General features: G+C 45.7%; 2 protein-coding genes across 2 annotated transcripts in view; one reads left to right on the forward strand and one right to left on the reverse strand.

Moving 5' to 3' along the window:
* The window catches only part of DNAJC17 (DnaJ heat shock protein family (Hsp40) member C17), a 29,544-nt gene extending 13,628 nt beyond the window's left edge, over positions 1 to 15,916 (forward strand). The window contains exons 8-11 of the mRNA XM_054028292.1: positions 484 to 561; positions 1,308 to 1,388; positions 1,970 to 2,098; positions 15,712 to 15,916. Of these exons, the coding sequence (XP_053884267.1) occupies positions 484 to 561; positions 1,308 to 1,388; positions 1,970 to 2,098; positions 15,712 to 15,834 (411 nt within the window). The 3' untranslated portion in view covers positions 15,835 to 15,916. The remainder of the gene's footprint in view (positions 1 to 483; positions 562 to 1,307; positions 1,389 to 1,969; positions 2,099 to 15,711) is intronic.
* C4H15orf62 (chromosome 4 C15orf62 homolog) lies at positions 6,814 to 9,132 on the reverse strand. Its single transcript, XM_054028293.1, has 2 exons — positions 8,623 to 9,132; positions 6,814 to 8,174 (listed from the first exon to the last, which is right to left on the reverse strand). The coding sequence occupies exon 2, from the start codon at positions 8,083 to 8,085 to the stop codon at positions 7,576 to 7,578; it is 510 nt and encodes a 169-aa protein (XP_053884268.1). The 5' UTR covers positions 8,086 to 8,174; positions 8,623 to 9,132; the 3' UTR covers positions 6,814 to 7,575.
* Positions 15,917 to 16,028: the final 112 nt, after the last annotated feature.

Genomic DNA, 16,028 nt, shown 5'->3' on the forward strand with positions numbered 1-16,028 from the left:
TCTCCTTGCACCCAGACTCAGAGCACGTCCAGTCTAGGAGAAAGCTGAAACTCCTCTGTCCATCACGCTCAATGCTTATTGAAGCTCTCCACCCCCGCCTTAAAATACCCCTTCCCCTCTTTTTAATCCCCTGTAGTCTGATCTCAAAACCAGTTGCCCTAATCTTGGAATTCAGATGTGTGTGCCTAAAACACTGGGAACATCTGGTTATTACCTTGATACATTAATTTATTTACTTTCAGGTGCTTTACAATGTTTTTTTCATTCCACTGAGGGCTGTTTATCCCTGTGCCTCTGTATAACTTGTTCTCGTTAGTCTGTCTGCCCATGGTGGTATTAAAATCACTGTCTTGGCAGTGTTGCAGATGTAACTGTAAATGTCAGACTTGTGTTATTTTGTAGCTGGCAAGAGCCATCTTCAGCACAGCTATGTGAGTTGAAGTGGACAAAACTAACTTGCAGCTTTTTTTTTTTTTTTTCTAGCTAAGATGGAAATGCAAGAAGGATGATGAAACAAAAGGGGGATACTCAAAAGAAGTTCTCCTGCAAATCCTGCAGAAGGTCCTGTTCTGAGATGCTCTTTCCTACCACTTGATATCCCCCAACCTTGATGCTGTAAGAAAGGGCGGAGAATTGTGGTGGAGCTACATATAAACCAAAGTGGCTCTTATTCTTCATTGTATAGCTTTCTCACTCCCTCATGCCAATTTTAAAGGTGGCCATCATGGATTCATCAGCCATGAACTGTCCCATTCCCTACAATGACTCTTGTTGGAAGTAGAGTAGCTGTGAACTCTTCCCTCAGAATAGAAGCGCGTTTAATAACCCCTATAAAGCTGAGGCAGGCTGTGTGCGTTATGGTGGACTTTCCCCTTCACTTAAAGAGTTAAATACTACCTGCTGTTGGGATGGTATGCTGGACTAGATGGACCTGTGATCTGATTTATTATGGCATATATTTTCCCCTGAGTCTTCATGGGAGAGGCAGTTTTGTAAGTAGCTGTTGGTTCTCAGGCAGACAGTGTTCCTATAGTGACTCCTGCTGGGAGCAGTGACAGTAACTATTAGCTACTGCAGAGCTGACACTCCTATATTATTCCTTGGAGTGACTCTTGATGAGAGAGGAGCAGCTGTGATCTCATCCTGCCCCCTTTCCCCTCACAGCTAGAGCTCCGCCACCATTCTGTGCCGGCACTGGATCAGCTGTCGCTTTCTCCCATGGCCAACATTTCCATGTTTCACTGGGATATATTTTGCTTCTTGTCTGGCTCTATATTTGACTTGTCTCTTCTCGTTGATTCTGACAGTATGGTGAAGTGCTGAACTTGGTGATCTCAAGTAAGAAGACTGGGAGTGCAGTGGTGGAGTTTGCTACAGTTAAAGCTGCTGTAAGTTTAGCAGAAGACCTCAGGTTTACTTTGTTGGGAAGTCTGGAGGTGGACGAGGGAATGTTGACTGATGTTGCAGAGGAAGACTGCAACCGACTGGTAATGAATGATACTGGTGATGGTGAGGATGGTGACACTTGTGTATTTACTTGTAATCAAGGCAGTGAAGAGAAATGTAACCGGAGTCTGGTCTGTATGGGAACAGAATTCTAGGGCCAGATCCTCAGCTAGCGAAAATTGCCATAGCTCCATTAACTTTAACTGAGCTCTGACACGTTAACGCAAGTTGAGGATCTTGCTCCTACTCTTTTACTCCTTATACCAAACCAAGTTATTCATGCTCCTTATAGCAAATGCACTGAGAGGGGTAAGTCCTTTCTTTGTTTGATACCAGTGTGGGCTTCATAAAACGGTATTCTTCACCTGCAATGGCTGGAAGTGAATCCTGAAGTTTTGTGCCCTATTTGGCCTGGATTTTGGATTCAGAGTGGGAAATCTTACATGCCAGTTTAAAGAGTGAGCTGCGGGGAGGGGAGGGGTTTGAAATGAAGATGATGATGGGAGAATGTTCTCATTGATAGGAGATGGCAGTGAAGAATGAAGTTGGTTTGATAAATAATCCTCTAAAGATCTCCTGGTTAGAAGGCCAGCCACAGAACAATCCCAGCACGAAGTTCCCTGATAGCACTAGCCAGCCTAGAGCTGCTCAGGTAAGGAGAACACAGGCCCCTTGTTATTAAAAATCACTTGTATAGCAACCCAAACTGATACTATGCCTAATACACATGGTAAGATATGTTCCTTCCCAGGAGAGTTTACTGAGAGGCTCCTCGCTAGACGCCTGCCTTCCTGTTCAGCCTTTGATATTTTACACTGATCCAGTGGCCTTTTCAGAAGCAGCTCTACCATCCGGAAAAGCAAAATGAGACACAGGCTACTTGGATTATTTAATCCTCCTCTCAGTCTTTCTCCTTCAACTGAGAAACAGAGAAATTCTCTGCTCAGCTCTAAGGCTCTGTAAACTCCTCCCATGGATTTATTCTAATTGATATTAATATACATTTTCCCTGATGCTGGAGATCCTTTGGTGGATTGCTGGTGACAGGGTGTGAACTGGAATTCCTTCAAAGCTCACTTAAGGGGAAGTTGGGTCAGTCAGGGGAAATGCTTGGGTTGTGTGATGGTGAAACTATGAGCAAGAGCAGATGTATATTAAGTATGAGGAAGGGAAAGGAGAGCAGCACCTCCATGTCTGATACTGGTAAACAGGGTTCAAAGTAGGGGTGATGCCTTTCCCTACTACTCCTTTGGAAGTAGTCTCCCCTCCTCTCCCCCTCCCCCCTATTGTTAATGCAAATCAGTTGCTTAGCAGGCACATTGGAGAACTGTCATAATACAACAAAATGTCTGGTATAAAATGAGACACACAGAAGATCATCGTTAAATCTTAGCTACATCCTGGTTTCTTCACCAAATAATCCTCCAGGCTTGTTGTCACACTCTGATAGCAACATTCCAAACTTGATACAATAGGAAGACTTGACTCTGTTACCGATTTGTTGTGTGACCTCGATGAGTCGCTTAACCTCTCTGAGTTATATTTCTGCCTCTGAAAAATAGGGATTATATCTACCTTTGTGAAGCACTCTGAGATCTTAAGATGAACAGTGCTATATGAGGGCGAAGTACTCTGCTCTTTCAATTCACAGCATAGTCCTTAAACTTCCCGGACCCACCTCCTCACTCAAAGGTCAAAGCCAAACCTTGAAGAGCAGTCATTACCAAAAGAATGATCCTGCCTCACGCTCTGCGTGTGCTCTCAATCCTGTTTCAGTGGGTGTTTAGAAACTAGGTGTTGTGCATATGGAATAGCTGGATATTTTTAGCTGCTTCAAAGGCTGTGTGATGTTCCTACTTTTATTTTCCTGACTCTTCACTCAGTGGCATGTTCCAAGAGGAATTGCTTGGCCACCATCCCAGGTTTTGGGGCTGGGTGTTTCCATTCAGTGCACACACCTGTGAAGAGTGGCTCTCCAATCTGACTGCAGGCTCAAATGATTATGGTTACAAACCCTTTCACCCTGGAAGCAGCAGGGAGCAGAGCTAACTGGATCTACACGTGCAGTATAGAGCTGACTTGAGTTCCACAGACACTGCAGAGTCTTTAGGGTGGTCAGGGGATGGACAAATCCGAATTCAGCCTAGTGAACTTCAGTCTCCCTTTTTAAGGGCAGAAGAGGAGCCCATTCAGACCTAGAGCCCTGTGTTTTTCGGAAATGTGAAATAACAGGAAATAAACGAACAAAACCCCATAAAATAAAAACCTTACAATGCAGCAGTGGCTCCTGTCCCACAGGGCCAGGCCCATCTCCCCACTCCAGGCATTGCAACACGGTGCATGGAGCTGCAGTGCTGCTCTGGTTTGGCCCAGCCACCCCTCCATCATGATGGGGGTGGCCAGATCAAATATGAGTGAGTGGCATTGTAACCTGGGCCAAACCTGAGTGACACTGCAATGCCATGCACCAGGTTGCAACACCCAGGACAGGGAGGTGGGCCCAGCCGCATGGGACAGGAACTGCTGCTGCATAGAGTGCATAAGGTGGGTTATGCAACTCCCCCCACCCCTGGGGCATGACCCGACGTCCCCCCAGGGGTCTTCTGATCACCTCAGGGCCTCCAGAGCCACCCCCTGGGGGCAGTACCCTGACACCCCCACCCTTGGGCCTCCAAACCCACCCCCCAGGGTCAAGACCCAACCTCTCCCCAGGGTCTCTCACCCCTGGGCCTCCAAAGCTGCCCCCCAGGGGAAGGACCCAATCGCTCCCCAGGGCCTCTGATTCCCTAGGCTAGGAACCGATCCACCCACTTCCAGGGCCTCCCACGACACAATGAAATAAAATGAAATTCCCCCAAAATAAAGCAACATGATAAAAAAAACTAAAAAGCATTTCCCTGGGCTCTGTGCATACCTAAGGGGTCACTAATGCAATTGGAACTTGGTGATGGATTTGTGCAGTTTGCGTGTGAGAGCCCTGGCTTGTGTCTGGGTTTGTCTTGGCTCGTTTCCATGGTAAAAGATTGTTAGCTTCTGCCTGCTATGAGTCATTAGTGTGGCTGAGCAGAGAGGGACAGCAGGCCAAAGCAGTCAATGGTATTCCTGCTGGACGGAGGTGGGAGAGTCATTGCTATTGAACAGAGGCCCTCTGATCTGGTGGGGCTGCCAGTCACGTGTTAGAATGGTGAGGATTTATGACCTACAACTGAAAGGAACATCATCAGCTGGAAAGTTACACTTCTGCCTGACAGTAGTAATTACCACGGCTGTTACAAGTAACATCTACCATTCCGATGATAGTAACCTCCCAATCCTCCTGTTCCCCAGGCTCAGAATTGTGGGGTCCTCTTTTATTCTTATCTTTCCTTCTCCCCTCTTACCCAGGATTTCCCCAAATCCTGCTGCTACTTTCCATACATGTCCAAAATTCATCCCTGCTGCCAAAATATGAATCCCTGCTCTCGTAACTTCGTGTCTTGGCTGCATTCCACTGTGCCATCGACTCTCCTCTCCAGTCCATCCAAAATGTGCTGCTAAGAGACTTTCCCTTTCCACTATTCTGACCACCTCTGCCTCATGCATTAGTATCCTCTCTAGCTTCCCTTCTATATCAAGTTCAAGGTTCTTACTTTTAAGCTATCCTTCAGCTCAGCCCTCATCCCACCCTTTGGTCTGCACTCATTTTTCTTCTGCTCCCTTTGGATACCTCATGCTTTTTTTCATGCCATCCCACATGCCTAGATTAGCCTCCCACTCCATGTAAATTGAGCTCCCTCCCTGCTCTACTTCTGCAAATTGCTACAGAGCCACAATGTTCTGACTACAGTGCATTAATTATTGTAGCTGCTTTTTTTCCTGTAGACTATAATTAGAGCCCTACCAAATTCACAGTCCATTTTGGTCAATTTCACAGTCATAGGATTTTTAAAAATTGTAAATTTCATGATTTCAGCTATTTAAATTTCATGGTGGTGTAAATGTTGGGGTCCTGACCCAAAAAAGAGTTGTGGAGGGGTCACAAGGGTTATTGTGTGTCTGGGGGTGGGGTTGTGGTACTGGTACCCTTACTTCTGCGCTGCTGCTGGTAGCAGCGCTGCCTTCAGAGCTGGGCAGCTGGAGCATGGCGGCGGCTGCTGGCCGGGAGCCCAGCTCTGAAGGCAGAGCCACTGCCAGCACCAGCACAGAATAAGGATGGCATGGTATGGTATTGCCACCCTTACTTCTGCGCTGCTGCCTGCAGAGCTGGGCCCTCAGAAGCCACCACTATCTGGCTGCTCAGGTCTGAAGGCAGCAGCGCAGAAGTAAGGGTGGCATGGTTTGGTATTGCCACCCTTACTTCTGTGCTGCTGCTGGCAGGGTGCTGCCTTCAGAGCTGGGTGCCCAGCTAACAGCCACCAATCTCCAGCCACCCAGCTCCGAAAGCAGCACAGAAGTAAGGGTGGCAATACTGCAACCCCCTTAAAATAACCTTGTGACACCCCCCACACACACACACCTCTCTTTTGGGTCAGGACCCCCAATTTGAGAAACACTGGTCTCCCCCATGAAATCTGTATAGTATAGGGTAAAAGCACACAAAGATCAAATTTCACAGGAGCAGACCAGATTTCACGGTCCGTGACGTGTTTTTCATGGCTGTGAATTTCGTAGGGCCCTAACTATAGCCTCCTAGGGGCAGCAAGCTTTTGTCTGACATACTGCAGCTGTTGTACGGTGTTGAGTACACCAGCACCATGCAAATTATTCACAACACTCTCTTATCAGTACTAGTAAAGTCTTCTCTGGGAGCTTCTTACCAGCACTGCCCCTTTAGTGTTAGTCAGGGATCCAGCAATGTTGTCCTACAGTTGCTGAAAGCAGCTCTCTCTCTGGCACTGTCCTGGGCATTTCTAAGCTACTTTAAGATTGCAGTAAGACTTAATATTGCTTTCTTTGTCTGATGTGAAGCTAGTGGGATAGCCATCTGCACCTTCTTTGACATGGTTCACCCAAATGCTAAATGCACCAGATGCCTCTGGTTAGCAACCCCTAGAGAAAAAATGACACCATTTTCTAACCCAGAACTAGTAATTGCTAAGAATTGCTGCCACAGTACTAGTGCAGAATCACTTTAGTAAAGCCAGCGACTGACCCCAAGTGTTCTTAGCCTTAACGTTAGTGGTGGTAGTGCCCGGTGTCTTAGATGATCAGTATCTGCTTGTGGAAGCATGGCCCAGCGGCTGCAGTTCTAGCCTTTCCCACTAGGAGGAGCAGAAGGGATTGGAGCCAAACAGTAACCTCACTGCCCACAACACCATTGTTATAAAAAGATGAAGGACCAAGGAGGACAGGACCCCAGTGAAAGTTTACCTTACAAATCAAGGTAGCTGTGATCTTGGCATCTTTATTGTTGTGGCTTCGTACAAGTGAAATGAGGCAAGGACAGACTTGTAATGACAGATACATTTATTCTCACCTATATTTATTTACAGCAGATTATTCAGAGCATGCTGTAAGAAGCAAATATCTACAGAAGCTGTTCCACTTGCTAATAGGCTAGAGAATTCGCTGTTGCTATATTGTGAGCCTTTTCGGCTGCTTACCTTTTTCCAGTTAGAAGGTAGATGGGAATGCCCATCTAACAGAGTTAGGGGGAAAGAAACCCACTGGAAAAGGAACATCCTGAATCATCATATCCATTGTCTCTGCTCCACCTGGCTTGGAGATATTGGAGCTGCCATCTCATCCAAACTGTCCAGTTATCCAGGAATCCCATTTCTGTGCCCCCCTTTTTCCACATGCCTTTTATAGTCACAGCGGTGTTTCAAAAATAACAGGTCTCTGTTACCAAACGTGGCCTTTTTTTCATCAGGATGAGGTACAGTGTCAGCAGTGGAGAGGAATTCCCTGTCCAGTGTAGAGAATGGAAATGCATCAAACTAGATTCCAGCATGTGGCTCTCTCACATACTGGTGTACTGACAGCTCAATAGGAAGGGAGCCTGGACAAGAACAACTTATGGTGGGCAAGGCAGGACGATGAGACAGGCACTCCAGGGTAGGGACACGCCAGTGTTTCCTCTTCTCCTGTGAGGGCTAAGGAAACTACTAATGCTGATAATTAACTTAATAACTTAAATGATAAACACTTTCAAGCTGCGTAATCTCTTGGATTCTGTTTCCTGAGAGTCTGCAGAACATCCTCAAGGAGTGATAGCCCCAAGTCCACTTTGAAGGAAAGGAAGGGATCAGAGCCTGTTTCAGAGGTCCCACAGTCTGTAGCCTGGACTGTGTGGGAGTTGGTCCCGTGTGTTTGTGTCGCCTTATGGTACTGAGGGGTGACACTGGAAAAGGAGATGGCTGTAGAGTGAGACTCTGTGTGGTCAATTATGTTGGGGCAGCTGGAACTGTCCAGATACAGCCGGGGTGGCTTAGGAGGTGCCTGTGCCTGAGCTAAATTTTGCTCACTCTTACATAACTGGTACTCGGATTTATCCTTCAGGTCTCTTAGTGGTTCCCTCTTGTACTGTCCATTGTTCTCAAGTGTCTGGCTGTTCTGATTCAAAATAATGACTTGATTACCCAGCTTTTTATGCCTCCTGAACGAAAGACGCTTGAAGAACGTTGTGGATTTAATGGATCCTCTCCGCCAAGTATCCATGCTAGGCAGCACAAGGAAGGGAGCTGTTCACTGCACTGTGTAGGAGGCCACTGGACTCCAGTCTCGAGTTCAACAAAGAGCCACAGCTCCTGTAAGGGAGAAAACAGGCTGGTATCATAGAAAGTGCAAACTCATTCCTACCACCTCCCTGAGTTAATGGAGCTACCAGATCTTTCGCCCATTTTGTACAGGAGGGAATCTCCCTCTTCAGTATAGAAAAGATTGAGGTAGCTGCCTGTTTATGCTGCAGAAAGGAATTGGTGAACAGCAGCAATGGCATGTAGACACAATGAGAACAGATTAACCCAGCATCTAGAACAGAAGAGCATGTCGGTACCATGGTAACCAGGCACCTTCATGGTGAAGGGCACAGCACAAAAGCCTCACTGAGTAGGTAGAACGGGAGCCATTATCTCTGTCAAACTGAGGCACACAAAAGAAATACAGTCCTAGAGGAATTTTAAATGAGGCAAGTAGTAGAGACTGCATAGGAAATGAGCAAACATTAGGAAAACTGATTTTAGAATAAAGACTTACTCTGTGGTGGAGCAGCAGCTCAGTTCTGCAGGCAGAGGGGAGACAGCAGAATTCAGTAATGAGAACCACGACCACCACCATAGACAATGTACTTGTGTGTCGCGATCAGCAGCTCAAGCAAGATTCTGTTGGTTTGGAATCAGCCGGTAAATCCTATAGTGCCTCTTTCTCTTCTTGCTCTCTTCCACCTCTCGTCATCTGTCTCTTATCACTGCTTCCCAGGCTCTGATTCCTTGTGCATATGTGTTTGTTTTGCCAAGCCCTTGCTGAGTCAGCCACGTCAGAAACTGGGTTTTGCACTATTGGTAATTGCCAAGATTTCAGGAAGTAGGTGTGTGGAGAGTAGCGAAGCATCAGCCCACGCTCTGCCTGAGGAGAAGGCAAGATTCCTGAGGGGCACTTAAACTGATTTCAGGAGATTCATCAACATGACCTCTTGTTTTGTGACACAGGTTAGGAAAACTTGGATTCTCCCTGCAGAGCTCTAACTACAGTGATTTCTGACTGGCTCACTGTATTGGTGAGATCCACAGATGGAAGGAGGGGGCGGTTCTTTTCTCCTTTAGATTTTAAAGCTTGAAGTGTCAGGTGGTGATGCATACATTCTGCTGTTGGTGACTCACGTGCAAGAGCCTCGTGCTGGCTAATTAACCAACCCAGGCAGATGGCAGTGGGAATCTGTTCATTGGGTAGGAGCTCCAGGTTAGCAATGAAGGGTCCTATTTCATTTGTGAAGACTGAGATTTGATTTGGACGAGTGCTGACTTTCTCTGATATTACCTGTATCCATGCTGGTGTCTCATGGTATCAAAAGCTTGTTAATATAGATGCTAAAATATCAGTTACAGCATAAGATTTCTCCATCTTTCCACTTTGAGAGTTCAGTTAATCATGTGCTTCTGTATCCCTCTCAGATCTATTCCATCTCTCCACTAGAGGAAGCTCTTTCCTGGGGTATGATGGAGAATTCACGCCTGCCCCACTTTCCTGCAGGAACCCCCTTTTGCTCTAAGAGATGGCTTTTCTTGCTCTTTCATAGATTCATAGATTCTAGGACTGGAAGGGACCTCGAGAGGTCATTGAGTCCAGTCCCCTGCCCGCATGGCAGGACCAAATACTGTCTAGACCATCCCTGATAGACATTTATCTAACCTACTCATAAATATCTCCAGAGATGGAGATTCCACAACCTCCCTAGGCAATTTATTCCAGTGTTTAATCACCCTGACAGTTAGGAACTTTTTCCTAATGTCCAACCTAGACCTCCCTTGCTGCAGTTTAAACCCATTGCTTCTGGTTCTATCCTTAGAGGCTAAGGTGAACAAGTTTTCTCCCTCCTCCTTATGACACCCTTTTAAATTCCTGAAAACTGCTATTATGTCCCCTCTCAGTCTTCTCTTTTCCAAACTAAACAAACCCAATTCTTTCAGCCTTCCTTCATAGGTCATGTTCTCAAGACCTTTAATCATTCTTGTTGCTCTTCTCTGGACCCTTTCCAATTTCTCCATCTTTTTTAAAATGCGGTGCCCAGAACTGGACACAGTACTCCAGCTGAGGCCTAACCAGAGCAGAGTAGAGCGGAAGAATGACTTCTCGTGTCTTGCTCACAACACACCTGTTAATACATCCCAGAATCATGTTTGCTTTTTTTGCAACAGCATCACACTGTTGACTCATATTTAGCTTGTGGTCCACTATAACCCCTAGATCCCTTTCTGCCGTACTCCTTCATAGACAGTCTCTTCCCATTCTGTATGTGTGAAACTGATTTTTCCTTCCTAAGTGGAGCACTTTGCATTTGTCTTTGTTAAACTTCATCCTGTTTAACTCAGACCATTTCTCCAATTTGTCCAGATCCTTTTGAATTATGACCCTGTCCTCCAAAGCAGTTGCAATCCCTCCCAGTTTGGTATCATCCGCAAACTTAATAAGCATACTTTCTATGCCAATATCTAAGTCGTTGATGAAGATATTGAACAGCGCCGGTCCCAAAACAGACCCCTGCAGTACCCCCACTCGTTATGCCTTTCCAGCAGGATTGGGAACCATTAATAACAACTCTCTGAGTACGGTTATCCAGCCAGTTATGCACCCACCTTATAGTAGCCCCATCTAAATTGTATTTGCCTAGTTTATCGATAAGAATATCATGCGAGACCGTATCAAATGCCTTACTAAAGTCTAGGTATACCACATCCACAGCTTCACCCTTATCCACAAGGCTCGTTATCCTATCAAAGAAAGCTATCAGATTGGTTTGACATGATTTGTTCTTCACAAATCCATGCTGGCTGTTCCCTATCACCTTACCACCTTCCAAGTGTTTGCAGATGATTTCCTTAATTACTTGCTCTATTATCTTCCCTGGCACAGAAGTTAAACTAACTGGTCTGTAGTTTCCTGGGTTGTTTTTATTTCCCTTTTTATAGATGGGCACTATATTTGCCCTTTTCCAGTCTTCTGGAATCTCTCCTGTCTCCCATGACTTTCCAAAGATAATAGCTAGAAGCTCAGATACCTCCTCTATTAGCTCCTTGAGTATTCTAGGATGCATTTAATCAGGCCCTGGTGACTTGCAGGCATCTAACTTTTCTAAGTGATTTTTAACTTGTTCTTTTTTTATTTTATCTGCTAAACCTACCCCCTTCCCATTAGCATTCACTATGTTAGGCATTCCTTCAGACTTCTCGGTGAAGACCGAAACAAAGAAGTCATTAAGCATCTCTGCCATTTCCAAGTTTCCTGTTACTGTTTCTCCCTCTTCACTAAGCAGTGGGCCTACCCTGTCTTTGGTCTTCCTCTTGCTTCTAATGTATTGATAAAAAGTCTTCTTGTTTCCCTTTATTCCCGTAGCTAGTTTGAGCTCATTTTGTGCCTTTGCCTTTCTAATCTTGCCCCTGCATTCCTGTGTTGTTTGCCTATATTCATCCTTTGTAATCTGTCCTAGTTTCCATTTTTTATGACTCCTTTTTATTTTTTAGATCATGCAAGATCTCGTGGTTAAGCCAAGGTGGTCTTTTGCCACATTTTCTATCTTTCCTAACCAGCGGAATAGCTTGCTTTTGGGCCCTTAATAGTGTCCCTTTGAAAAACTGCCAACTCTCCTCAGTTGTTTTTCCCCTCAGTCTTGATTCCCATGGGACCTTACCTATCAGCTCTCTGAGCTTATCAAAATCCGCCTTCCTGAAATTCATTGTCTCTATTTTGCTGTTCTCCCTTCTACCCTTCCTTAGAATTGCAAACTCTATGATTTCATGATCACTTTCACCCAGGCTGCCTTCTACTTTCAAATTCTCAACGAGTTCCTCCCTATTTGTTAAAATCAAGTCTAGAACAGCTTCCCCCCTAGTAGCTTTCTCAACCTTCTGAAATAAAAAGTTGTCTCCAATGCAGTCCAAGAATTTGTTGGATAGTCTGTGCCCCGCTGTGTTATTTTCCCAACATATATCCGGATAGTTGAAGTCCCCCATCACCACCAAATCTTGGGCTTTGGATGATTTTGTTAGTTGCTTAAAAAAAGCCTCATCCACCTCTTCCACCTGGTTAGGTGGCCTGTAGTAGACTCCTAGCATGACATCTCCCTTGTTTTTTACCCCTTTTAGCCTAACCCAGAGACTCTCAACACTTCCGTCTCCTATGTCCATCTCTACCTCAGTCCAAGTGTGTACATTTTTAATATATAAGGCAACACCTCCTCCCTTTTTCCCCTGTCTGTCTTTCCTGCGCAAGCTGTACCCATCCACACCAACATTCCAATCATGTGTATTATCCCACCAAGTTTCAGTGATGCCAACAATGTCATAGTTGTATTTATTTATTAGCACTTCCAGTTCTTCCTGCTTATTCCCCATACTTCTCGCATTTGTATATAGGCATCTAAGATACTGGTTTGATCTTTCCTCCCAGTTTTGTCCTGACCCTCCTTTCTCTCTGCCAATATAGCCCACACTCCCTCTCGTTTCCGACCCATCTCCCCGGTCTCCATGTTCCCCATTTACCTGTGGGCTTTGCTCACCTGTCCCCGTCGAACCTAGTTTAAAGCCCTCCTCACTAGGTTAGCCAGTCTGTGTCCAAATAGGGTCTTTCCTCTCCTCGAAAGGTGAACGCCATCTCTGCCTGCAGTCCTTCCTCGAATAGCATCCCGTGGTCTAGGAAGCCAAAGCCCTCCTGGCGACACCATCTTCGCAGCCAGGCATTCACCTCCATGATGCATCTGTCTCTGCCCGGGCCCCTACCTTTGACAGGAAGAATTGAAGAGAATACCACCTGCGCTCCAAACTCCTTCACCCGTACTCCCAGAGCCCTGTAGTCACTCTTGATCCGCTCAGTGTCACACCGCGCAGTATCATTTGTGCCCACATGGATGAGTAGCATGGGGTAGTAGTCAGAGGGCTGGATAATCCTCGACAATGCCTCCGTAACGTCTCGGATACGGGCTCCCGGCAGGCAGCATACCTCCCGAGATGAAATGTCAGGGCGACAGATGGGCGCCTCCGTCCCCCTCAGCAGAGAGTCTCCGACCACCACTACCCTACGTTTCCTATTCGCAGTGGTGGCAGCAGACCTCCCAGCCTTAGGGGTACGAGGCTTCTCCTCCTTTACTGTAGGGAGTGATTCCTTCTTTCCTGTATCAAGAAGAGCATAACGGTTACCTATTACCACGGCAGGAGGGTTCGGAGCAGGGGTGGAGCACTGCCTGCTGCCAGAAGTAACCAGCTGCCAGTGTCCACCCTGAGCCATTTCCTCCTCCACCAGTGGTGTATCAGCAGTCCTGTGTACTGGGACAGCTACCTCAGCTGTCTCCACATGGACACTGTCGAGGAATTGCTCGTGGATTCAGATGCTCCTCAACCTAGCCACCTCCTCCTGTAGCTCTCCCACCTGCTGCCTGAGAGATTCCACCAGCAGGCACCTCTCACATTGGATGGTCCCCCCAGCCTGGATATCAGTAAGTGGAAATTGCAAGTTACAGTCTCTGCAAAACCACACCAGGATCTGGGTAGAAGCATCCATGCTCAGGCACTCTGTCTGGCTACAGGCACAGGTGGAGGAGACAGAAGCAGTGCTGGCACAGGTGTTGCGGGTCTTCCTAACCATCGTAAGCCAAACTCCCGTCTGCAGCCCCCTGTCCACTGAAAGGGTTGTTTAAGCAAGAGGTTTTGAATGTAGTTGGTTTATAGGTATTAAGGGGAATAAAGAGAAAACAGATAGAACCAGCAAGGGACCCTCGCCCCCTTCCTGCTCCCTTCCAAACTCCCTTGCGAAACTCCCTGTTAGCAGCCCGTTCGCAAAAGCTCCCTGGTCGCTTGTGCGCTGCTTTATAAAGCCCTGGCTTTCATATTCACAGAGATCTGTTTCAATCAGCATGGAACATGACTAGTTCCCAGAAATGTGGAACACTTTTATTGATTTTCAGTGTTATTTTGTTAAGGTGGCTTTTTTTTACCAAGAAAACAAGACAAATGTCTAAAAGTATTGCTATACTTTGGGGAAATCTTGAAGTTATGGGACCATGTACTATAACTGCCACTTTTCAAATACCATTGCCACAAAAAGCAGCTGGGCTCTGACAAGGTAGCTGTTTTCTGCTACTTGCCTCATTGGCAAGGCAGCATAGCTACATTGGCTCCTTGGTGCTAACACTAATTTGTATTACCATAGTGCCTACGAGCTGACCACGTTGTGCTAGGGTACTGCACAAACACAGAACAGAAAGACAGTCCCTGCCATAGAGAGCTTACAATCTAAGTATAAAACAAGAGACAACAGGTGGATACAGACAGACAGTACAAGGAAACAATGAGACAATATGGGTCAGCATGGAAAGCAGTGGTCTCAGTATGACCTAACCATTGATTTGGTCGGTAAAGCAAATGGTTCCCAAACAGGTGGGAGCAGATCTGAGTCGGAAGGTGCTATTTTTGTACAATCACTTGAATACACTTTAGAGAGGTTTAATTTTACAGCAAGTGTGGTTTTGTACCTGACAATATATACATTTGACTGTTTACTGTTGCAGTGTTTTAATTACACGGTACAACTGATATCAGATATAACAGTACTGAGTGAGTTTATTGCTTATGTAGTTTGCGTATATTGTTACGCTATTTGAAACATCAGTAGTTTTTCATTTTTGAGGGGAAGGCTGTTTTAGAAAGAAAGCAAGGGAGGGTCATCTTTAGTTATTGCAGATCACTCTTGTGATGTTGATTTGAGAAGGAACATTAAATCAACTTTAATGGTAAAAACTTGAATGAAGAACAGAAAACAACAAATACCAAAAAACACTAGTAATTTAAATCAGTTATTGCTGAATTATTTTTCTCTAGCCTCATTGAAACACTGGAGTTTCTAGAACTGAATGCTCAGAACAACTTTTATTTTGTGCATTTGACAATACGTTGTGGATGGTCACTTTCCCCTGTTGTTCGTATGGATCGTACACAGAGAGAGAGGAACACCCAAAAAGGGATTGTAAAATCACAAAAACTGGCACAAGGGGACTGAGGGGCCAGTGTAAACACTGACTAGATTAAGTTGACAGTGCCTCTGTAATAAGGTAGAATAATCTGCCAGTGTGAGAACAAAGTTATATTTACTCAAGCAAAGCACATTGTTTAATTCTACTGTTTGCTTATGGAAATGAGTTTTAGTGGAAATGGAGTTTTAGTGTATTTGCAAATTCCCTTCTTAGCTGTAGCAGGATTAGGGGTAGTGCAAGCTTTGAGGGGCGACCCCACCAACCCTTCACATAGCCTTTTGGGACCAGTTGGAGGAGCTAGAGGGTAAGTCAGTCTTCTGATCCCATTCTGTCTCTGTCGAGACAGCCAATGAGGGTGTTCATTCTGATACAGACACTTGTCTATTGGCTACTTTATGTAGGCCAAACAACCATCACATAGTAACAAATGTCATTGCTAACCTGACCAGCTGGGTATCTCTAACCTGCCGACATGCCAGGTGCAGCACCCATCCTTACTGCCACTGTGGTGTGTTTGTACAGTTCATAACAAGTGGATATTTCTGGGAGTTTGGAAACTGTGGTGTAGGCTGTTCTTTACAAGTCCAGTTCTGTCATTTGTTCCCTAGGATTCTGTGGTCTCGGAGCGGGATTATGAAAGCTTGGTTATGATGCGGATGCGCCAAGCAGCTGAGCGACAGCAGCTGATCGAGCAGCTCAAACGGGAAGACGAGGAAGAGTCACATACATAGCATGATGGAATACACATTCTCTCCCCTATCTTTCAGCTAAAAACTTGTTTTCTTAAATTAAGTCAATAAACCTCCTTTTTTTTTTAAAAACCTTGCGGGAATATTTTCTTGGCAAGTGGACAGAGCTAACACTCAGCATCCACGCAGTCCTTTGATGGAAGGGAGAGATGGCTGTCACCTAATCTAGGCTTTAA

This window comes from Malaclemys terrapin, chromosome 4, assembly GCF_027887155.1.
Source record: "Malaclemys terrapin pileata isolate rMalTer1 chromosome 4, rMalTer1.hap1, whole genome shotgun sequence".
In the NCBI taxonomy this organism is placed as follows: domain Eukaryota; kingdom Metazoa; phylum Chordata; order Testudines; family Emydidae; genus Malaclemys; species Malaclemys terrapin.

Coding starts and splice junctions, on each gene's coding strand:
- C4H15orf62 (XM_054028293.1), bottom strand. CDS start 8,085: ATGGATACTTGGCGGAGAGGATCCATTAAATCCACAACGTTCTTCAAG.